The sequence below is a fragment of the Podarcis bocagei genome (assembly GCF_964188305.1).
Source record: "Podarcis bocagei genome assembly, chromosome: 1".
In the NCBI taxonomy this organism is placed as follows: Eukaryota; Metazoa; Chordata; class Lepidosauria; order Squamata; family Lacertidae; genus Podarcis; species Podarcis bocagei.
The window spans coordinates 100,154,484-100,178,870 of record NC_138125.1 but is presented as its reverse complement, the minus strand read 5'-3'; the positions used below and the strand labels follow the sequence as shown (position 1 = coordinate 100,178,870).

General features: G+C 41.4%; 1 protein-coding gene and 1 long non-coding RNA gene across 7 annotated transcripts in view; one reads left to right on the top strand and one right to left on the bottom strand.

Moving 5' to 3' along the window:
- Positions 1-1,125: 1,125 nt before the first annotated feature.
- Positions 1,126-24,387, bottom strand: part of R3HDM1 (R3H domain containing 1) — a 50,909-nt gene continuing 27,647 nt past the window's right edge. For 3 of the 6 annotated variants that reach the window (XM_081199506.1, XM_081199507.1, XM_081199509.1), the window contains 13 exons: positions 23,450-23,704; positions 22,457-22,611; positions 21,864-21,965; positions 20,002-20,277; positions 18,664-18,787; positions 11,918-12,072; positions 10,803-10,951; positions 7,670-7,773; positions 6,348-6,517; positions 5,594-5,744; positions 5,250-5,332; positions 4,492-4,576; positions 1,126-2,554 (listed from right to left, as the gene is read on the bottom strand). In XM_081199506.1, the coding sequence (XP_081055632.1) occupies positions 2,190-2,554; positions 4,492-4,576; positions 5,250-5,332; positions 5,594-5,744; positions 6,348-6,517; positions 7,670-7,773; positions 10,803-10,951; positions 11,918-12,072; positions 18,664-18,787; positions 20,002-20,277; positions 21,864-21,965; positions 22,457-22,611; positions 23,450-23,704 (2,174 nt within the window). In that variant the 3' untranslated portion in view covers positions 1,126-2,189. The remainder of the gene's footprint in view (positions 2,555-4,491; positions 4,577-5,249; positions 5,333-5,593; positions 5,745-6,347; positions 6,518-7,669; positions 7,774-10,802; positions 10,952-11,917; positions 12,073-18,663; positions 18,788-20,001; positions 20,278-21,863; positions 21,966-22,456; positions 22,612-23,449; positions 23,705-24,387) is intronic. The other 3 variants (XM_081199508.1, XM_081199510.1, XM_081199511.1) reach the window with 3 other exon arrangements.
- Positions 7,780-8,680, top strand: LOC308590390. Its single transcript, XR_014009765.1, has 2 exons — positions 7,780-8,082; positions 8,504-8,680. It is a non-coding gene; the product is annotated as an uncharacterized lncRNA (long non-coding RNA).

Below are 24,387 nucleotides of genomic sequence, written 5' to 3'. Positions count from 1 at the left end.
TTTCTCAGTACTTAGCCACCTAATATAAATTTCTGCCAATCTATTATCTGAATCAACAATCCGAACAATTTCCTCCTCATAACTCCACTTGTATGAGCTAATCTTGTGTAGCAGCAATGGCCGCTGGACTACAGCTCCCTTGATCCGACTATTGGTCATGCTGGCTGCAGCTAATAGGAGTTCTAAATACATCTGGAAGGCACTAATTTCACCACCCATCGTACAGAATAAAATGGCTAACTGATGCACTGTGGTTGCATTTGGCTGGGCAGCTTATCATTTTACTGCTAACAATTAAATCCTACTTTCTATTTAGCAGTTTGTAACTCGTTCCTCATCACTCTTCCACCCAGGCAGTTTCCCGGACCCAATCGACTGTAGCCAAGGTTGTACTGCCGTTTTGTATGCCATAAAAGTGGATTTGAAAACTTTTTTTGTTCAGCACCATATTCCACCGTTTATCTCTATGATTCATTTAATGCCACTGTGATTTCAGGAGGAGGAAGAATAGTGTGGAACAGAGAAACTATCAGAAAGTGGAATTAGTCGAAGAGATGCTGATTACAACAAAGGTTTTTACATTAAAGCTGTAAACCCACCATAGATTATCCCACTAAACTTAATGTACAGTCATACCTCATGTTACGTTTGCTTCATGTTACATTCTTTCAGGTTACGTCCAGCAGCGACCCGGAAGTACCGGAAAGGGTTACTTCCGGGTTTCGTCACTCGCGCATGCACAGAAGGACTAAATCGCGCTTCGCGCATAAACCCCAAATCGTTCTGCGCACCTACACAGATATGGCACTTCAGGTTGCACTCTTTTCATGTTGTAAACGGGCCTCCGGAACGGATGCCATTCGCAACCAGAGGTACCATTGTAATTTAGTTCCAAGTAATTGTGCACAGAATGTGCATTGTATGACTTTGCTGCTAAGATCTTACTTTCGCTATTTATGGCCAGAACTAATTCAATTTAACTGAAGTCTCACCTTATGCAGAAGTCCAGTCCAGTACCCTCCACTGCTGAAGGATGCCTGCTATGACTATCTACAACTGCATTATGTGATAAATATGAAATATGTCCATTTCTTTCAAGCTCACAAAAAAAGTACACCGGAAAACTTGTACTTGTAAACATTTATTTTTTTTCCAAACTGAAGAAAGGCTTGCATCAGCACACATTGTACAGCCTTGCAAATTATACAGAAATTGAAAAGGTGTCTCCTTTATATGTGCAATGAATCATTTGATGTCCAGTGATCCTCTACAAATGATGAAAAAACATATTTAAACCACTTAAGAAGTTTCCAGCACTTATCAAATGCGATTACTCTTACAGTAAAAAAAGAAAAGAAAACTATATCAATGGGAACACAATTAAAGTGCAAACTTTTTTTTTACTTTTTTGCCATTTGGGGGAGTCACATTTAATTTCCTCACTGTGTATTAAAAACTAATGGGCTCCAGTTAAAAATTTTCTGCAGTGTTTCCCCCCTTTTAATACTTATCCTGATGGAACAGAAGCAAGCTGCTCAGGAATATAATTTATTGGCAGTTAAAGGTTCACATCTCTAAAGTAAGTCTTGAAACGGCAGGACTGGAGAAGGTCTTCAGTAGTTATTGTTGGATTCCATTACCCTTGGAAGAGGAACAGAGGGGGAGAGAAATATGCTACCTTCCTTGCCCTTTGGCATACTGGGCTAGAAACACAGTGAAATTCCTTAGGAGCGCTTCTCTTTCCCTCCCTCCCCCAGATCACTGCCCTTAAACTGATAGAAGTGTGCTGGCTGTGTGCAAAGGGATTACAAAATACACGTAAGAATATGGTTTTTCCTTATGAACAAAAGTTCGCTGTACAACAGAGCTTTGGATCTGATACAAGAATTCAGAAATATAAAACGAAACTACTACAAAAGGGGTGTTTTCAACAGCATTCTTCAGAGAAGGCTGCCTGTCCGTTTCACATCACAGCAGTATTTTACTTTGTTGTTGATGATTTAAATTGCGTGTTTATTTCTGCATCTTCTCCTGGATCACTGGGCTTATTTTCTTCAAAGGCTTTACTGTCACATGACATCCAAGGAGTCTTTTATGAAGACAACAAAAACCCATAAACATCAAGCCAATCAAGTAGAGGAGATAAGGACATGGAAGTGATAAAGGCTGAATGTTCAATGACGTGGCTGTTACTGAGAACTAGCCCTTTCCAGAATGTGAAAGTCGTAGTGCTTCTTGCTTGTTCTCAGCCTAAACTTGTTCAGTGAATTACTTTGTTTCTTCAATGCATTTTGGGCTGCAGACATGGTTGGAAACGTTGCTAGAACCGTGTACGTAGATGCCAAGTCACTAAGTTTGGAAGGTTCAGCGTTCACATTACTATCTCCACTACCACAGTAGTGATGGTGTTGCTGCTGTTGCACCTGTAGGAACTGCGGATCCCGTAGCCACCGAATCTTGGCACCAACTTTAAGAAGTTCCACAAATAATTTTTCAGCTTCTGCACGAGTTATTCCTTCTGGCAGTTCAGTAATTTCTAAGACTTTTCCTACAACTGAGGGGTGGAAAAAGACATGCAGGATTAAAAATGGCTTGCTTTGTAATGGCTATGGTATCCAGATTCAGACCCACCAACAAGTTTTTGTGCTTGGCTGGCAATCAACCCAGTTCCTTGAACTAAAAATTCAATAATGCCCATTGTTATCAAGAAGAGACAAATGAGACATAAATAGCTGTGCAGAAGCTATTTTTAAAAACTTACTGAATGGAAAGGTGCAGCATTTGGACATGAAATGACAAGGGCCACCACACCCTCTCAATACCTAGAGAAAAGGTAATCTGTTAACTGCCAAGTTTTCTACATGGCCTGAGGCTACTAATGTCAAGATCAGTGTATTCAGTGGTGATTGTCCTTAGGCAGGAGGGAATCAATTCGTGGGACTCTCTGAAGCAGATTTAGGAGGGGTGATGGGAGGATCCCTGAAATGTCTCCTTCCCTTTTCTACTGACAGATTCCCTTCTGATAGCCCACTGCCATATTTAGAGATTACCCAGTAAGTTTGCTGTATTTTTCGCTCTATAGGGCGCACCGGATCATAGGACGCACCAGATAATAGGAGGGAGAGAACAGGGGGGGGGGGGGTTTCCTTGTTCTCCCCCTCTAAAACAAGGTGCGTTCTGTGCGTTCAAGGTGCGTTCACCCAAAGCCTCCGGAGCCCAGCAGGAGTTCCCGCTGGGCTCCGGAGGCTTTGGGTTCCTTTTGACCTGCTCTTTGGGGCTGGCAGTGGGGCGAAGGGCTGCTTTCCCCCACCGCCAGCCTCCAAACCAGGTCGGGGAGCAGCGCAGAGGCGGCACGCCGCCTTCCCGCGGCCCCCAGCTTGTGGGGCTGGCGGTGGGGGGAAGCGCTGCTTTCCCCCACCACCAGCCTCCAAACCAGGTCGGGGAGCAGCGCAGAGGCGGTGCGCTGCCTTCCCGCTGCCCCCTGAACTTGTGGGTCTGGCGGTGGGGGGAAGCGCTGCAGCCTTCCCCCCACCTTCGTACAGCCTTCGTAGCCTCCACAGGGCAGCGGGGTGAAGGTTCCGCAGCACTCCGTCTCGCTGTTCTGGCTGCGGGGACAGCCTTCGTAGCCTCCGTAGGGTAGCGGGGTGAAGGCACCCCGCTGCCCTGCGGAGGCTTTGCGCAGCTAACCCCAAGCTAAAACAGTGAGACGGAGCGCTGCACAGGGCTCCGTCTCCCTGTTCTGGCTTTGGGCTTAGCCGCGCAGCCTGCATTCGCTCTATAGGACGCACACACATTTCCCCTTAATTTTTGGAGAGGAAAAAGTGCGTCCTATAGAGCGAAAAATACGGTAAGTGCCTATGGGTTTCAGTAAGTAGTAGCAGTAGTAGTCACCAACTTCAAAAAACCTGATGCTTCTAAATCTGCTATTTTGCAACAAATTGAATGTGAGAACCAGCATTTCCAGCAGGAACCCAAATTATAATATTTGGCTTTCCCCTCTCATGGCAGGAACCCTACAGATAAAGACACACACACACAAACATCTCGATCTGCTGGAACAGAAATGTCCAACTCGCCTTTGTGATTCTTGCAAGAGTCTTTCACAAACTCTGTCTCCGTTACAGGTACATTAAAAAAAAAGCTCTCCAATGAGATTTATACACATTCCAGATATGGCAGCAGTTTCAAAACCAAAAACATTCTCTGGCTCTTCATCACAGAGAGGGGCACATGTACAAAACATACTATGCAATATCAGCTTAAGATCATGAATGTGATCATGATGATAGGGAAATAGAAGTAGCTCGCACAATCCGAGCACAGATGCAAAGCACTTTGGACAGGTAACCTATTGCACCTCTTATTGCTGTGGCATATTCTGAATCCATCTCCAGACGACATTTAGACCTAGAGAGCTGTGATAGAATGGTAAGAGGCATAATATACCTTCCTAGTAGTTTAGCTGCATCAAAGTTACAATAAGTCACATACCTGGTTCTCCTGCACCAAGGTCTGTTGAGGCAGCCTTTTTGGCTGGCTTTCTTCCTCGGTTCCCATGTCTGCTTCCAGGCTGACACTACCAGGGAGAAGGGTCAGACATACACAAAGAATGATCAGAGGTTAAATTTTACCTCCCACAAGGGATGGAGGGTGTGACACAATCCATCTAAGTGGCACAAATGGTAAACTACTGCTTCCTTTTCTTAAAATGTTTAACTTGGCAATAGGTGCAGTGCCATTTGAACCCATGAAGTGGCACATCTCTCACACTGACAAAAATTACTTGCACTCCAGAAGAACTCGAATAATTGCATTGGAGCAATTGGTCAATGAACCCTCTTTGAGATCCAAACAGCACAGTGCACCTCTACACTCTGCAAGATGGCAGTAGTTCTAGGTGAAGCCTAGATTCTTACTACCCCCAAACCTGTCTTTAACCTGGATTTCAACTTAAGACACAGAGGGCAAACATATACAGAAATCTGTAACAGTATGCTGTTTCATTTTGACAATGGACATTTTTGTCTAGCCTAATTTGTAATGAAACTATCTTGGTTCTCCCCACCTCAAACTGGAGCATCACTTATGCATGTTTTTTATTTCAAAATAGCTGCTCCTACTTTTTACAAAACGTCAACAATTCCTTTTTTTTAGGAAAGCGGGTAATCTCTCTTTCCCATTTATAAAATGAACCTGACTTACAAACAAGTGACATCCAAATTATTGGGCTGTTTCCTACTGTTCCCTACCTGTGGACCTGCTACATGCCCATGTAGCAGAGCTGGAGGATTGTACTGCAACGGCTGACCAAGTAAGGGATATCTGGCATCTCCTGAAGAAGACATAGAAATAAACTTAGGTTTCAGATTGTTCAATCAATTCTAAATAATTCTAAACAATAATTCTAAACAAATGCAATTAACTGTTTCTGTGCAATGGTATCGATATTCCAAGTCAATGAAACTGCACTGACAGCAGTTAATTAGGATGAAGTCAATTCCAAATTCATGGGAAGTCAACATGCCTTAGGAGAAACATTAAAATTCGACTCTCCAAGTGAATAAAAAAGTAAAAAATGTAATCAAGTTCTTACCTTGTCCAGGAACAAAAGGTCTAGAGAATGGGGGCACAAGAGGAAGAGGTGTTAACGTGGGACGGATGTTCTTTATGTTTGACAGCTGACTTGGCGCTGGCGACTGGGCTGGAGAGGTGACAGGACTACCTATTTGTGGACTATGCTGCAACTTTAAAACAAAACAAAAAAGGAAAGAGAACATTATGCCTGAGTTTACAAGAATAGATGAAAGCAACCCTTTCAAGTTTGTTTGGTGGGGGGCGGGGGCCCTTGTGAATATCAGTTTCATAGACTGCAAGTGAACTGTGAATTTGTGCATTTTGAAATCTTCTCATTTCCCATTTCATATAAAGAGATGATTATGCAGCTATGATGCATAAAATCACAAGCCCATTACAAAGTTGTTACTACTTCTGTGACTAGCAAGATGCTTAAATGCAAGAAACAATACTCTACCCCTCTTCCTAGACATGTTAAGTCAGGAAACCTTTTGAGGATACCATTTGAAGGACAGACTGTGCCCCATACTAGTGTGCTGTTCCTTTTGCTGCAGCACTAGGCCAGCCAATATTGTGGTGCGTGTGGGCGAAGAGACAGGAACCACTGGTTATACCAAAAAAGGGGGCAATTTTCTACTGGCGACCTGTACAACTTTCTTAGTCGTTTCCACAATATATAATATTTAGGTATATAAATATTTTTAAAAACCTACTACACACTGAAAATGATGAAATGAATGCTCCCTCCTTTTTAAAACATCAAAATGGAATACCTGTGTAGAGCTGTCCAAAGCGCCAAAATCTGTTGACTTCTGCCCTCTTTGATGGTCACAATAATATTTATTTTGTTTCCACTGGGGAGGTGAATGGGGTCGAGGCTGAGGATTGTTGGGTATACTGAGTTGCATCATTACCATTCCTCCACCTGGTGGTGGTGCTACTGCTACAAAACAAAATTAGGAAAGAAGGGTGCTTAAGTTCCTAGCTACCCCAACCTTTCTAAAGATTGCTTCCAGCCACATTAACCCATCCACCTGCTAAGGCCATCAGCAAATTCTCCACTCCGTGATCCACCAAGGTCAGAGATGAAGGTGGGGTGAGACACAATTCAGGGCTTTTGTACATGTTGGAAGCCATTTTGCAGCCCTCCAACCTACTTTTTATATATACTCTGTCTACTGCACAACAGTTTTCCTGGGAGGGGACTATAGCTCTTAAAGAAACAGGTATCTGAAAAAGTGTGCATGCACACAAAAGCTTATACCAAGAACAAATTTAGTTGGTCTCTAAGGTGCTACTGGACAATTTTTAAAATATATTTCCTAAAGAAACAAATCTCCAAAATCCCAACTAATAACATTTAGAAACCCAGAGCACATTGTTAAGCTATTATTCTTTTTCCACCTTTTTTTTACAGTTCCATTAAGGACACCTAGTACAAAATGCAAAGTACCAATTGTTCTCTGAAATTATAAGGATTTACTAGAAACCTTTTGTGTGTGCTTTGAACACAAAAGCCAAACCTAGGATATGCTGGGCACCCACTGCTTTCCGGATCCTTATTTCATTCATCTCCTTCCCTTCCTTGAAGGAACTGAAGGTGGCACATATGGTCTCTCCTTCACAAGTTCATTCTTTCCATAACCTTGTGAGGCACGTTAGGCCAGAACAGCAAAAATATTTTAGGCCAGGAGAGCAGACAGTTGACATCATTGCCCCAATGCCCACTTCACTGGCGGTGGCTGCTGCTGCCGCCAGGAAGAGGTCTGTCTAATTTTGGTGAACTCCACTTCCCCAGCAGAAGGCCTACCCCTGCCTGAGGCATGCCATCCCATGCTGGTTGGAATGGTGCCCTTGGCCTTCTTGATAGGCTTTTCAGGGGTCACGGGGCCTGGAGGGGTGTGGAGATAAGAAGGTTGGCAAGTCTTCATTCATGAACTTCAACAAATCTTAGAATCCAGTACATGCACTACTCACTGTATGCAATTTCACTGGACTAGGATTGATAAGCAAATAAGGTTGTCTTTATTTTAAAAAAATTAGCCCCACGATCAGAGAGTGAAAGGGCCTAATGGTCACGACTCTCTTTTCACACCTGCACACTGTTGTCCTTGGAGTTGCTGGGAGTTGCAGGGCGAGGTTGTCCGAGGGAACTGTATCTGCTCTGATCCAGGAGGCTGAAGATATGCTACTGATGAGCTGCAGAAGGCGGGCCGGGGGGGGGGGGGAAGAGATGGAAGGAAGGAAAACACCGTGTATTAAATGCAAACTGTAGACCTCAGCCAGGACATCTGAAATTTGTGAAAGCCGCTTGTAGCATGCGATCTGATTTTGAACAGGAGAACCAATACATAATTTACTTGTTACAGAAAGTACAGCTACGCAACCCTGCTAGTTCATACACCTGCCATCCTGGCAAAATAGGTAAAGAGGTGGCACAGGGCTGGCTAGCTGTAGCCCTCCTCCTTGGCCCCTGCAGGATGAAGAAAGCAGCCAAACCTATATAAGGTGGTTATCCTACAGACTGCTTGGGCACGTTGTTATTCCTTCCCTTTCTGCCATTTTACAATTCGTTTGTCGTTTCATAATTTGAAAAGATTTATAAGCTCTAGGGGGAGGAATGAACCCTACTTACAATTTATACTAATAAAAATTAAGATGAGAGGGTGAAACAGTTGCCATAGGGGAAAAAATTAGTGACTGTTCTCATTTCTCTAATCTTCTTGTGAATTATTCATGGTGTGGCTTTTGGAAAGGTGACCAGGCTTTGAAGATTGCCATTAATGCAACACATTACTGCAAATTGCTGACATTAAAAAAATAAAAGCTGCTTTCAAAGCACAACGCTCAAAGATCAAAGGAACCTTAAATATCAAATAGAACTGATACAAAGATAACCTACAGGCGAGATTTTTTCGTTGTTTTGCAGGGAATATAAACGAAGTCAGAACTCTTCACCAAGGTGACCTCAAAATCTATTTCGCAGTACTTCTGCAGAATAACTGCAGATGACCAAAGAGCTGTGCAGGATACTATTGCTCCATCCTTGGAAACCCATCCATTTTACTTGATAAGGGAAAGAAATTGGCCTTAAGTGGGAAACTAATGTTGTGTTGATACTTTACTCTCTGCCCAGTGGCATATCCATGTTTGTGAAGTACAACCATAGGATACAGTCATCTCTCGGTATCCATTTGCAGGTACTGCTTAAAACACTTCGTCTGTTTTGTCATTAGGGAGTAATTACAGGTTTATTCATTTGTGACAAATCAGATTAATTCATCCTTATGGAGAAATCCATTGAGTGATATGTAGAATAAAGTTCTGCATTATGTCTTTCATCACTATAGGAGAGGAAATGGTAGGGCGTGGGTTCCACAAACACAACAGGAGCCGGTAACAGGCTAAAATATACCTTCTGGACCAATGGAAGAATACACCACACTACTTGGGCTATGCATACTTACCCTGGGAGTGAGCCCCTTTGAACTACGTGGGGCTTTTACCTTCAGGTAGACACGTACAGGATTGCACTTTTGAGACATCTTAGTTTGCCTCTTAGCACTCAAATAAGAATCAGATCATTTCATCCATCCTTGTAGTACCACTAATAATAATAACTAAATGAATGCCATTAGAACAACTATGTATTTGTTAAATGCTTGAATAAATCCAATTGAACCACAAAGTGGCTTGCTGTCAGCTCCCACTGTTTAAATCACAACCTTCTTTGTGATGGTGCAAATGAAACACCACAATTAGGAGTAAAATTTGAGCCTGGCACGAGGTACTGCATATGTTACACAACCCCCTCACACATACACTTTGGTTGGATGCAAAGGTTCACTGGAATATGTCACATTTCCTGTGTATTTAGCCTTTTTCTGTCTTATCTGTGTTTTTGTGTTTTTATCTGTTGGCTGCCTTGAGTCCTGGTCTGGGGAAAAGGTGGGTTGTAAATAAGTATATTTATAATTTTACAAAAGCTAGAGCAGGTCACCTGCAGACTGGCGTAAGTGAAACTTGTCTTGGACTGCTGCCAAATTAACTCCTTCCAAGAAACCAGGATTGCACAGAGACCTAAGAAATGCATAGTGAGGAAATGCATTCACTATGTTATATACCAGGCATAGGCAAACTCAGCCCTCCAGATGTTTTGGGAGTATAACTCCCATCATCCCTAGCTAACAGGACCAGTGGTCAGGGATGATGGGAATTGTAGTCTCAAAACATCTGGAGTGCCGAGTTTGCCTATGCCTGTTATACACAGATGTATCATTCCTTGTCTGGGATCTAGGTCAGAGGTAACCAGCTCCACAGTAGAAGCTGGCTATGCACAATACTGATCAGTTCGAAACTGCAAACTCAGACCCACATCTTTGAAGCAGCTTTGCTGCTCGTTTTAAGGGACTGTTTTTTAATGCTGTGCTTTCCTGCTCTCTCACCTTTTGAAAAGGTGAACAGCACATCTTAAGACTAGGAGAAGGAGGGGCAAGACAGACAGCCAAGAGCAGCATTTAAAATGCTGATGATTAACTCCCCATTGTGTTGTGAAGCTGTGGGGAAAGCTGGGCTGTTTCTGTCCCGGAAAAAAGGGAGTAAGTACAGTTTGAAAATGTATTATCTTTTTGCATCCTAAGTAAGCACAGTTGCAATTTTCCTGCAAGGAGGAGTGAGAACAAGGCACAGAGCATATTGCCATAAAGTCTAAGATCCACTGAGCAAAATAAGAAATTTGAGAAAAGAAATCTATGCCCAGGAAGGCAGTTTATGGTTTTTGAAGTTTCAGCAGACATAGAACCATAAGAGTTGGGAGGGACCCTGAGGATCATCTAGTCCAACCTGCATTCCTCCAGCAATGCAGGAATATGCAGCTGTCCCATACAGGGATCAAACCTGCAACCTTGGCATTATCAGCACCTCGCTCTAACCAACTGAGCTACATGCCCTGCACAATTACAGCTTTTCTTTACTAAAATGACCACCAGACATTTCTCTTTTAATAATATAATAAAAATAAAACAGCCTCTATGTAGGAAATTGTATTTCAAATCCTTGTAAATAAATCAGCTCAGATTACTAAAGACCAATAAGTTTTTGAATGAACTGCTTTTCCTACTGCCTTTTTTTCTTGTGGATTCTGGCTACTTTGAGCACAACCATTTTGTGGAAAAGCAGCATACAAATAATATGATCCATTCTTAAAAAAATAATTATGTTAAACTCACCTTAAATTATTCTGTTGTCCAGATGGAATGACACTGTAGTAAACTGGCATTCCCGATGTGGATAGTCCTTGGTTAGACTGATTGGGAATAACAACTGGCTGTTGATATGTCTGCTGAGACATTCCTTGGGAACCTTGAGCCATTGAAACCTGAGGATTAGAAGTACATTAGGATACCTAATAAAGTTTTTTAAAAAGAAAAAGAACCGACACATTTATTATGACAACCTGTTTAGTAAACAAGGGGCGGGGAACCAGTGACCCTCCAGAAGTTGCTGGACTGCACCTCTCATAATCCCAGCACATTGACCATGCTAGCTGGGGCTGATGGAAGAAGGGAGTCCAATATCAAATGGAGGGCCACACATTCCCCAGTCCTGCTGTAAACCAAGGTCCATAAATACCCATCCTGACAACAGCTTCTCGGGTCCAAGAGAGACAGCCTAGTACTTACCAAGGAGGCAAAAACCTATCGCTAGGATGAAATGCTTCAAATTATAGGTAGGGGTCCAACATGAATGAGTTCTCATCCATACAAAGCAATTCCCTTCACAAAGAAAACTAGGTATCAGGGCCTTCCAGAGCCTAACATTCTCCCTGGTTCTAGTTTTCCAGCAGCCCCTACATACAATTTGAAGTGGTTTAGCTCAGAGGAAGTCTTAGGTCTCACTCTTGAGCAGAGCCTGTGGAATGGCAGAGAGGATTTTCCAGAGACTCTGGCTCTTCAAGATGCCTATGAAAACAATGTGGAACAGTGGTAGGCGAATGTTACACAAAACTAATATGCAGAAAGACGTGACACACTGTATTCGGGCACCTTGATTGTTCTGCAAATGGGCTTGGCAGATCTCTGGAAACAGAGTAAGCAAAATTTATCCATTGTTTAAAATCCAAACTGAGTAACTGTGAAGCTTTAGTCTACAAATAAAATGTTTCGCTTCAACAAACCATTTTGCGGCAGTTAAGAATGAAGTTTGTATACATTTGTGATAACCCTGTTCCAAAAGTGACCAACAACCCTTAGGCCTGACTAGGCAAAGCTTCAGTGTTTTAAAAAAGAATCAATTATATTTTATATTTGGAATAAGAAGAAGACAATAACAGACAATAGCTTACTTGATAAGATGGCACAGGTGGGTACGGAACAAGTACACCTTGGATCTGATTTCCAATATTGTTTGGCTGGCCACTGACTAGATTTTGGTTCTGAGATTGCTGGACGCCAACTAAACCCTGGTAGTTTTGCTGCTGGTTAGGCATAACTTGGTAACCTGCAAATACAGAAATATTATTATTCATTTTGACATGTTATAACAAAACATATTTATACCCCAGTTCCCTTTAGATGCTACAGCTGTAGTACAGGAATCTGTGGGTTTATAGCACAAATATGTTGTCATGTTTAAAGGATGAGCAAGAGGTTGGTAGGGATAACTGCACAGGATCTGTCAACAACTGTGCAGTAAGACCCATGTCAATAGCCCTGCTCATATAACTGTGGGCCTTTTCAGATGTCACAGCAACAGCACTGACTGAACTCACAGGAAAATGAGCTCCCATGCCAGTGTTATAACATCTAAAGGGAGGGCACTATAGATACATGGGGCAGTTTGGTTTGGACAGTTCCTCCAACTAATCATACTTAGTTGGCATGTGGCAACTTTTGCCTACTTAAGTCCAGTGCAACTATGAGTTTGTACTTCATTTTCACTAAAATGACAGATTCTATTCAGGTATACAAAGCACTGGCTTTTTGAACTTTGATTTCTTTCCTTTTTCATTGTCTCCTTGAGTAATTTTGTTTTATTTTAATCAGTAACAACACATGCATATCAAGTTGAACAAGCCCACTGAACAACAATGCAAGACAGACAATTTATCTTACTTTTGAAGGCTGAGATGTGTGTGTTATGTGTGTGTCTGTTTACCTGGTCACAGGTCTGACTTATTTCATGAGTTGGAACAGTCCTAAGTATAAAAAGAACATGGAATATTTTGCAACAAAAGGTTCCCCCTCCTATCATCTTTTCCATTTACTGACAAGATGGTAGTTTGGAAGTCTCCCAATGGGGTTCAAAGGACAGGAACAAGGGCTAAATTCTCACTGACCTTAAGCTAAGGTACCACCTCACTACTTAAAGGCCAAGGTATTATCAGATCACCTTAAAACTATATTATAATATCTTCTTAAACCAAATGCCTTCATACAGATTGACAGAACAGGCTCAAGTTTCTAAGTTACTTAAGAAATGAAGACTGAGCATAGTCTTATCAACGGCAGGTGCCTATTTTTCTTCTATTTTGAGAATAAGGTATTTGGTCCCAGTAAAACTATGCATGGAGCTGGCAAGATTTGGCACTGCTCCTTAGCTGGGCGAACAGAATAAGTTAAGAGAAAAGGTTCTCTTTCCCACCCAATTACTGGAAAATAATTTGCATGTGGAATGTAAAAAAAATGTACCATTCTTGTAAGCTTTTTTGTATACAGTGTAAAGCATTGGGTGGTGAGCACAGCTTTTAAAGGCATGGGATATTTCTCCAGTGAAAACCCAGCACTGTATCTGTAACATTCAAACATGTTTTATTTCAATAAACTGACACTGAGCCCTTAGAAACTCAAATTAAGACCTAAATTCTGCAATATACACCTTCATCTGTTAAAATATGATCAGCTGCCCCTTTCTCTTTTTTCTGGCCACATAATGCTATCTTTTTGCTCTTCTTCCTAATTGCTCCTTTACAATTGTGCCTTCCTGTCTCCCTGGAAAATCATATAAATAAAGTAAAGCACACAGTGCTTGAGAGGCCTCATTTCAGCTGTTGCATTGTAATGTGTTTGGCATTTTTTTTCTCCTTTGAAAACAGATGAGGGGGGCCAAGCCACTATTTGTACTTTGAAATGCTGAATGCTGTGCTGAACTTTCAGACACTGATTTCCCCGTACTCGGTTTCAAGGGAAGGATCATATTCCATTGCACTTTGCTGTCCTGCTTTTGAAAACAAGATGTATCACCTGTGTCAGTGCTTTGCTGTTTAATCGGTTCGGCCTAACTCTCAATGGAAGTGTTTCATCTGGACAGCCATGCTGCATTATTTACATGTGTGCATTCACAATCCCAGACACTGAATACAGTACTAAACCTTAGGGCTCTCCCAAAAATAATGAACCCATTCATGATACCTTGTTTTTGTTTTTCTACAAGTCTTTCCTGCAGCAAATTTATTTGATTCAGAATGAGCATGGCATAAGATGTTAAGTCTGATGAGTGGGCTACATCTGTTTTCTAGGCACAGGCTATCAAATATAATGTTCATTACTAGATAAAGATTCAAAAGCTCAGAATGGAGAAGTGGCTGATTTCACCCAACTTCTTGTCCTTAAGGCAGGTTTGCCTTGTACCTAAAATATTGGACGTACTATGCAAAACTACATCCTGTAGAAGCAGGATCTTTATTTCCTTATTCAGATCATATGTATGCATCAAGGAAATAAAGCATGCAATCTCTTTTAAAAGGTGAAATCAGTAATAATCTGAAGTAATTGCAGCTAAAACACTTGTTAACAATTTACTATTAAGACTATTAAACTTAAAAGATGTGTACAAGCCAGATTAAATATGCATGGTCGCAAAGTTACAGTTTACTTAGTATACCTCCCTCCCAATCTTGTTTAGAAAAGAGAGATCCTGAGGTTTTATCATGCTCTCTCTCAACAGTTCTATATTTTCAAATAAAATAGATGCCTGAATATATTCAGCACCTAACAAATTGAGTCCACAGCACTAGAACCCAGGCTAAGGTACCAATGATGGCACAGAAACCTGGAAATCTACAAAAGTGCTGCAACTTCAATTTTTTAAAAAAAAAAATTATTTCTCAGGGACTGCAGTGTAGCTGTGAAAATTATTCAGTGTCTTCTGGCACTTTCAAACAGACAAAGCAAAAATCAATTTTCCATGCTGAGAGAGGAACTAGGGCAATATAAATTGCTGCTAACACACTGCCCCATGGGGTTTCAAGACACTTTCTATTTTTAGCTTCACTATTCTACCCCAGAATACCAAGTGGCATGAAAGAAATACAGCACTCAGCAGGAAAAAGAAAGGGAAGAAGCAACACCTGCTGAAATTTATTTTACAGCAGCACTAGCAAACTGTAGTTTAAAACCTCATGCTTCCCAAAATTCAAGAGCTCTGCAAAGAACGAGAAAATACATTCTGCAATACTATCTCTTCCTTAAGTAACAAAATTGCTTATAGTACCACGATCTGCATCTCATACAATTAGGAAGAGACATAATATTTCACTAACGTAGTGCAAACCTCAAGCATGGTGAGAAAACACACAAAAAACACAGGACACACAAAACAGACCACAAAAAGGCAAAAAAAGCCTGTCAAAGATATTCTTGCCCAATGTCTGTTTCTGAACATCACCTTCCTGGTGCTTCCTTCTAGTGCCACCTAGGTAAGGACAGATGTTGCTGACTTTTCTTTCTTTATTTTCTTAAAGGGAAGAACAGTGTTTGCTCCTTGATCAGAAAGCAACAATCCAAGACAGACACACCTGAGACCCCTTTAAAAAGGAAGCCAGGAAGCAGCTGAAAAAGAGACCGGTTCACTGTGAGAAATGTAACCCTCTCAGACAGTGTTACGGCCCCGAATCCAACAGCTCATGAATAAAGCCAACCTATTGCACAATCTATCACACATACCACGGCCTGGTTTGCCACAGAGACACACATAAAACCACACATTTACTATACTACAAAATACGTAGATATTCTGAAAGTTGTTTTCAGTAATTATCTAAAATACTTAAAATGCTGCAAAGTAAAAAAAAACAGGTCACTGAAGATAGTGGTGAACAACAGGTAGCATTCAAATGGGCTTATTTTTGCTTTCACCTAAGAAAGAATGGGCTTAAACACTTCAGTCCTTTCACATTTTGCAGAGCACTTGTGCTTTTTTGTACTTACATGGATACTATTTCCTATTGCCCTAGAAATCTTTAAACTCCCATACACACAGCAGGAAACTTTCCAGGCCTTCAAACATCCTGAAACTAACTTGACATTTCCTCTAAGCTTCAGCTGGTGGTTCCAGAAGCTTCTAAATGTGTGTATAAACTGGCACAACTCCTCAGAAACAAACCCGCTCTGGCCCTTTGGCTAACGTGCAAAACCCCTTCCGCAGGAGCATACTGATGAGCAATGTCTACATCCACAATGTATTGGTCATGGAAGTCTTGCCCAGCATGAGTTGTAAAACAGCAAGTGGGAAATACTGTTCGAGATGGAAAATATTTAGGCTGGGACCCATGCAACCAAGTTCTACACTGCAAAGGAAGTTTCTGCTTGAGTTTCATCAACAGCAATCCTCAATATTGTAAGGCAAATTTGGGTGAGAAAACAGAGGAGAATTTTAATAACTGTGTGACGTGGTTGGCTAATGAGCCCTAAAATATCTCAAAGGCAGCCAAGTCAGAGACATTATCCTTATGCAATTAAAGGAAGTATCTTGGATTGGAAGGTAAATTAAGGAATTTCTAGCCCTCTCCTTCCTTCCTATAGCCATCTGTGCCCTCCCCCAAGTTTCTTGGAGCAGGGCTTCTAAAGAATGCAAGATGGAATGCAGGGCATTTCTGGAAGCAGGAAGAATTCGGATCCAAGCCACTGCATACATCCAACCTCTATACTTAGAAGTTACTTGCAGTCCCACTGAAATTCAATAAATCAGTGTGAAAAGCTTGTATCTATTTTTTATATTGATTTCAATAGGTCCCAACTTCATATTGGTTCAAGGCAACTTGTTCAAATCTAAAATAAAGATTAAAGTAATAGCATGTGCACACAAAAAGAGAGAGGGTTCATTTTAAACCTTGCTAAGATGGACAAAATCTGACTTTAACATGGCTGTATTCCCATGTACAATGGCAAACATAAGCAAATATGATCATACAATTCTTTCTCATTCAATGTTAGTAGCCCTAAACCTACTACAGAACTACACTTTAGTAGTGCCAAAACCACTGCTGAAATATAATAGATTTGAAAGGTGGTTCTTTAAAAAAATAAAATATATTATTTTCTATTAGGATTTCTTTATCATCCTTGCCCTTGTAATATTGTAGTGCTCTGTAAATGTTTTCAAACACTGCTCAATAAGAATGAGTTATCTGATTTTAAATTTGTTTTTTAAAGTGAGAAAGCCTTAACTTTTTTTAAAAAATTCTGGAATGCATGCTACCCTTCTGTCCCAAAGACACCCTCAAGGTGATTTAAAATAGCTGATATATAAAGGAATGGGTAATATTTGACTTTTCAAATGCTCAAATGCTACTTCATCCCTTCACAATGAGTCAAGGTGGCTCCTACCAATATAATCAACACAGACTTTAAAACAGGTCTTCCTGGAGCCTTTGTGTGGGATTTGGAAGAGAGCAGACACTCTGGGTATTCTGATAACCAACCTGATCCTTTCCTATAAAAAATCTTTCCATGTGGGCCTACGTAGATACAGCATGCCTGACCCAATGGTGTAAGAGGTATTCCGTTTTTCAAAACACAAAGTTTTCAAAGGCGGCATTATAAAACCCTTATCAACATGACTAGATCAAGGCCACAATCTCGTTTTTGACAGCCCTTGCACTTCTACAGCACATATTAAAAGAGAAGCCAATCCTATATTCCCTGCTATTTATTTAGCTGCTGTGGGAATGAAAACATGCTCACTGAGAACACAAGTGTTGCCAGTGGGACAAAAGCCGTAACTGTTCCTCTTCATATTCTAGAAAGCGTTTCTAAGAGGCTCTCAAGTAAAGCAAAATTTCAAAAAATAAAGCAAAGCATCTGAGTCCAATTGTCAATTCTCAAAGAAGAATCCCCTTTGTACTTCTTAACAATTAATGCATGCACAAACACTAAACCATACTGAAGTACAAACCTTCTTGACAATAGAGCTCAATCTGCAAAAAGTAAGGGTGTCATTGTATTAAAACTACCGCCTATGACTAAACGAGGTTCAAGAAACAGCAGAAAACACACGGAAAAGACAAAGCTGAAATGTTATAGTTTTCTGCGATTTTGAGGATGAAGACCCAGAGAAACATCAAAACCCAAGGGCAATGGGAGATAAACTTGTTCGCCATAACTCAGGATCAGAGATATCTTATCTGAAGAATTTCTGAACAAGCTTAAGGTAAAAACCTATGGAACAATGCTACAGTTACAGTATAAATTGCACAAACTTGAGAGTTGAAAATTGAGGAGAACATCAATCCATGTCAATTTGGACTTTTGTTAGAAGTTCTTCACATTGCCAAAAATGGACTGAAGAGAATGAGTGTTCAAGGTTATAGTTACAGATAGGTAGCCGTGTTGGTCTGCCATAGTCAAAATAAAAAAATTCCTTCCAGTAGCACCTTAAAGACCAACTAAGTTAGTTCTTGGTATGAGCTTTTATGTGCATGCACACTTCTTCAGGTATCTGAAGAAGTGTGCATGCACACGAAAGCTCATACCAAGAACTAACTTAGTTGGTCTTTAAGGTGCTACTGGAAGGAATTTTTTTATTTTGTTCAAGGTTATGTTTTCCAAACAAATAATTTACTTCCCACCCTCTTTTCTTGTGAATCCGGTCACTTAGGATTCATCAGCTCGAACAATTTAAAAGAATGCATTTTCACCAAATGGGAATTCTATCAGCACTTCAAAGCCAAAAAAACCTTACTTTATTTATAACAGACCTTTCAGGCTTTTACAACAAAACTGCATTCCCTCCTGCATTACACAGCACCCTGAAAAAGTCCAGAAGTACATGCATTTGGGCTGTAGGGGGTGGGGAGGGGGAGAGACCACCAACCTGTCTGCTGTGCAGGCTGTGGCAGTGGCTGGTTTTGCTGTGTGTTGTAATGAACAGAAGTAACTGGCCGATACTGCTGACTGGAGTGTGGATACTGGCCTGGAGCGCAGTAACAGGCTGGCATCTAAAAAGGAAGCAACATGTTGAAGATTCATTTATATGCTTCTATAATTGAGTCAAGTCCAACAGCATAAAATGATGGCAGATAAATAAGAAAGCATATAAGCATACACGTACACATACTCAGAAAAGCAAGTCTAGTGAAAAATAGGAGGAGTGGGGTTATTTAAATGTTTAGCTGCTGAACAGCATTATCTCTTGGTGAAATTTTAACATGCATTCATTGTATCCAGCTTTAGATCCAAAACAGCAGAAAGACACAATGTGGCTCCATGATTTGTCATCCGATGTGATAACCGAAGTATTTGGTTGTATCAGGCATGGCCAAACTTGGCTCTCCAGCTGTTTTGGGACTACAACTTCCATCATCCCTAGCTAACAGGACCAGTGGTCAGGGATGATGGGAACTGTAGTCCCAAAACAGCTGGAGGGCCAAGTTTGGCCATGCCTGGGTGGACACAGTGAGCATGATTAATCTAAGTACTCTTATTTCAATAGGTTTTCTCCCCCCTGAATATGACTTTGTTGGATCCATTATCATAAACAGAAGAGGCTCTTGTGGAAGTCTCAACAATAACAAGACACAGGCTATAAAAAGTACAGTGGTACCTCGAGTTACAAATATCTCGGGTTACAAACGCTTCAGGTTACAAACTCCGCTAACCTGGAAGAGTTACCTTGAGTTGAGAACTTTGCCCCAGGATGAGAACGGAAATCGTGTGCCGGCGGCGCAGCAGCAGCAAGAGGCCCCATTAGTGAAATCACGCCTCTAGTTAAGAACAGTTGCAGGTTAAGAACAGACGTCCGGAAAGAATTAAGTTCGTAACTAGAGGTACCACTGTAGTCTCACTTAAAATACGTATTGTTTAGGTCAAAATACAGTATTACAAATATGTCAGTGGAACACCTATGAGGCATTATTTTAACTATTGTAATGCACACACAGTCCTTTTAAAGAACAGAAGACTCGAATATGTAATAAATATGCATCAACTTCTAATTCTGCTAAAATTAAGCTATAAAAAAGTTAATACTTGTTGACAGCAAGGGTCCTTTAATTCTTTCTGTGACTGAAGTATGAAGTTCAGATTGCTTCCACATAAATCAAAGGGGTGGGAGGAAGAGGAAGCCCTACACAAAGCCAGATTCAGTTTAATCAGCAGTTAATATGAACTACACCTTTGACATTGTCTGGTAATATTACAAAGCTCTCTCTACCTGTGGCATTGGTTGCTGCATATATCCCTGTTGCTGAAGAACTTGCTGGTTGACAGGGTGGCTGGATGCACTGTAATTAGGAGTAGGAACAGGTTGGCCAGGGGGTGGCGGTGGGGCTGGTGGAGGAGGTGGGGCTGTTGCTATGATGAAACCAGATTGCTGTGGGGGCTGAAGGACAACCGTGGACTGGAACATGGTGGCATGAGGATCAGCAGCTTCCCCAGATGGCTGTCGGGAGAGACTCATATGGCTAAATTGGGATCCTAGGTTGTCTTGCTGAAATAAGCAAAACAGTAAGAGTTATTCCTCTTTCGAATGCACGAGAGGAGATAGCACTGTTTGATTAAAACAACGACACACAACTAAACATGAAACAGTGAAGTATCCTCACATCTAGTTATAGCAGCTTAAAAGTGAAAGCTTTAAGACAAAGGTAACATCTCATTAGCAGCAATAAGTAGAAATATGGGAAATGAGACACAAATTTTATACCTACAGCAAGAAACAAAAACTTTAACGTTTGTAAAAGCTGTGCTCAGTGTGCCTGGTAATACTTTCTGGTGCTATTGTACCATGGAAATATTTGCCAACAGATACAGATGCAAAAAGCTGGGGAACCTTGGTGGGGGGAGGCGCGGAATCTGGCTATTTTGTGTATGAGAAGTTCAATTACGCAAAAGAGCAAATTTGAGTTTGTAACAAAAATGACATTTAGTAGCCAGGACAAATCACCTGTCCATTCATCAAACTTGGTTTTAAATATGTTGGGAGTGGTATATATATATGTGTGTGTGTGTGTGTGTGTGTGTGTGTGTGTGTGTGTGCATATTATATATAGGGAAGGATTCAGCTAACTAGTGCCACTAGCACAAGGACTTCAACTAATGCAATGGGGCTTTCCCATTCATCTGATTTGATGTTAAAGCATTATTCTCCAAGTAGAAATGGACGAGAAATTCATCCAGTTTCTTTTTAATGCAAACATACCAAATTCACACTTCATGAATCAATACACAAACCATAGTGCAACTTATCCTTTGAAATTCACACTTCTCCAAATTTTGCAATGCGGTTATCCAACAAACAAACTGCACACAAAAAATTATATACTGGGGGGAAATGAACACAAGAATGAGTGTATTGGGAGAAATTAGCATGAAAATGCACGCAAACATTCATGCGGTCCTTTAAAAAACCCACAAACTGATACAGAATTGGGTGAACTGAACTTTAGGCGGAAAAAGCAAGAACTGACAGAATCTGAAATTTTCAGATCCATCCAAAAGACTGCAATGAAGGACTCCGATATGTGGAGAATCTTACCTTGCATCAGGAAGCTGGATGTCTATAATTTTGAGTAATGCAGCTAAGCTGCAGCACTCAAAAGGGGGGGGGCAAACTCTGGTACCCATCAAACATTAAAGGGTGGCAGAAAGCTTTTTATTGCAGTGGGAGATGAGAGAAAGCAAAACACCTTAGCAGGTTAGTCAAAGAAATAGGCGGGGGGGGGGGAGAGAAGGAAGGGCCCTAACAAAATAAAAAATATTCAAGGGGTACAAACAAATACTGTTTGGCTGAGAAAAAGTAATGTCAAAGAAGGGTTTTTTTAAAAAACCAAGAATACAATTGTTTTTGTGCACACAGCTTGTTTTTAACTTGCAGGTAAACTTCCAATGAACTCAGGACAGGATTACTTTCTTCCTTGAACCCCGTTTTTTGCACCCCGGTCCATGCCGAATTACCTTGGATGCCACAGCCAGTCAGTATTTGTATTATTTATTATGCATGCACATCCCAACACATGAAGCTAAGTCTATAAAGATACTGTCATGCACAGAAGAGGTGAGTAGAAGGTATTATACCACAGTGTATTGCTGGGTAGACGAGACGGGCAGGAGCGGGGGTGGATAAGTGACTGTGGAGAATTGAACAGGCTGTGAAGAAGGCTGAAGAGGTCGGATAGGCTGAAGAAGTAACAGTGGAACACACACCAGTTAACAACAGAGTAAGAAGAAATGGAAGTGGCAGTATTTCTCTTCTTTTTTTGGGGGGGGGGGATTTATGCAAAATCAAGAACGTCCTCCATATTAATTGTGCAACTAAAAGTAAATTTGACACAAGACTCAGATTACCTACAGTAACCCTAAAGATAAGCATTCCTCCATCTATAGGTGTGACTTGCTTTATAAGGACGTCCCACACCACATTAAGCAAGATGGATTTGTAAGATTCTTAGCTCTTAAAAACTTAGGCACACACATTGCATATGTAACCACGACAGGTTGTCTCACTGCTTTAAGAAAATGCAGTCTCTTGGAACAAAAATTTGTCCCCCCCAAGTCATATATAGGACAGCACCACCTTTCCCCAACTAATAGCCACAACGATCCACCATTTTCTTCTCATCGGATGCCAAGAGCGCTCAGTCAAGCATTGCATATTTTGACATGTGCACCTGTGATAGGATGTGATTGGTTGCTGGCTGTTGCTGAGGTGGTAGGGGAGGAGGTGGCTGCTGAGGAGGTCCAGGCACTTGGTTTCTAACAGGCTGCTGAGGCATAGGAGGATTATACACAACTGGAGTGCCATCTGGATTAATGAATGGCTGACCTAGAGGACCGAGATGAAACACACACACATTATTCAGCGAAAGGCAATTTACCGGCAGAACAAAACATAGCATTACAACCACTGCCTATTTTCAAGAGACAGCGCTGCTTTATAGTTTACTCCTCAAGAGGACGAAAGGGTTTAATAGCAGGTGTCAAAACAAGGCTTTTTTGTGGGAAGATTAAGTGGGAAAGTGAAGGCTTTGTAGATGGTCTTCCTTTCAGATACTGTTCAGCTTTAGCAGCAGAACCGTGTCATACCTCTTCACTCTCAACTGAAGGTGGCCCAATAAAGGACTACTGTACATTTATTCATATCTACCAACCTAGGTATAGAAGGTATTAACAGAAAAAAGTAATTTAAGATCATAAACCAATTGCAGCATCTATACTTGTCAATTCCTCATTATTATTCTTATTATTTATTCATGTGCCATTTGAAAATATTGTACGCACAAGAGCTCCTCATAAGGCAGAAGAGCATAATCTGATGAGAAATCCTCACTATTCCTCACCGTTTGTACATCAAGGTATATAACATTACAATTTTACAAAGTCCTCTGAGGAGGTGTTAAAATACATGTTGCTGCAAAATTAGGAGAAGGGGAAATCAGGCTGGGAAGGTGGGGAAGAGAAAGGCAGAAAGATCTTTGTGATCTTCAGACGAAGGGTGGGATATACATTTAATAAATAACTGATAATAATCTTTTTTAAAATTTATTTTCTTTTACACATTATGGAAAGTTAAACGTTATTGTTAAAAGGAAGGAAAGGGGAAGGAGAGAGAGAGAGACAGAGAGACAGAGACAAGGCACAGACATCCACGGCTGGATACCAACCTGTTTGAGGGTTGATCAGAATACTTCCAGGTGGTATGCCTGCCGCTTCCAAGGGAAGCAAAAAGAAGCTACTGCTAGGAGGCGCCACTTGCCCACTTATGCCACCGTCAAAGGGAAGGGAACTACTAGTGCTGACAGTTGGATAGACGGCAGATGTGCCATGAGAAGGCTGGCTGAGAGCTGTGACTGGAAGAGGCTGCTGGGTGTGAGAAAGAGAACCCGTGGATGACCCTACACTACTAGAAGACTCTGAACCTAGGAGAGGAGTAACGAGAAATGAATTTCACCTAGAGACAGAATAACAGTCATGCACATTTAAATAGGCAGGTTGTTATTAAATGCTTAACGCTTTTAAATGCACAGCCTGGAACTACAGTAGCTGCCCCGCCCCGCCCCAACCCCTGCAGCTTCTCCTGATTGTGAGTTGCATCAGCTACAAGTGCATGCCAGGAGAGCAGAGGGGCCTGCCCTAAGCTGCCCCAAACTTCTGCACAGGTTCTCTGCTCTCATGCCGGGCATGAGAAAAATAAAGCAGAATGGCAACACACCATGTCTTATTCCCCACCCCCACCCCCCCAAAAAAGGTTCTAATGAATGGAGCAGTAGGCTGAGAAATCTGAGGCAACCAAAGCATGCAGAAGCAGCCTTCAAAAGAGACCATGTAACACCATTAGATCCCCCTCTATCACATACATAGCCTACAACAGAGTTTATGTCTGCTGCATTGGGTGGGGGGACTCTGAGGCTCCTGAGCTCCAACACATCAGCCCCAACCAGCAAGGCCAGCTGTCAAGGAAATGAAAATTGTAGTACAACAACAACAACTGGAAGGCCACAGGTTCCCCATCCTGATCTACCCCACCCTCGCATATCAGTCAGTGAATTAGGTATCAAGATGAAGCTAATCTTAAGGAGAAGTCAACACTAAGCCATGTTGA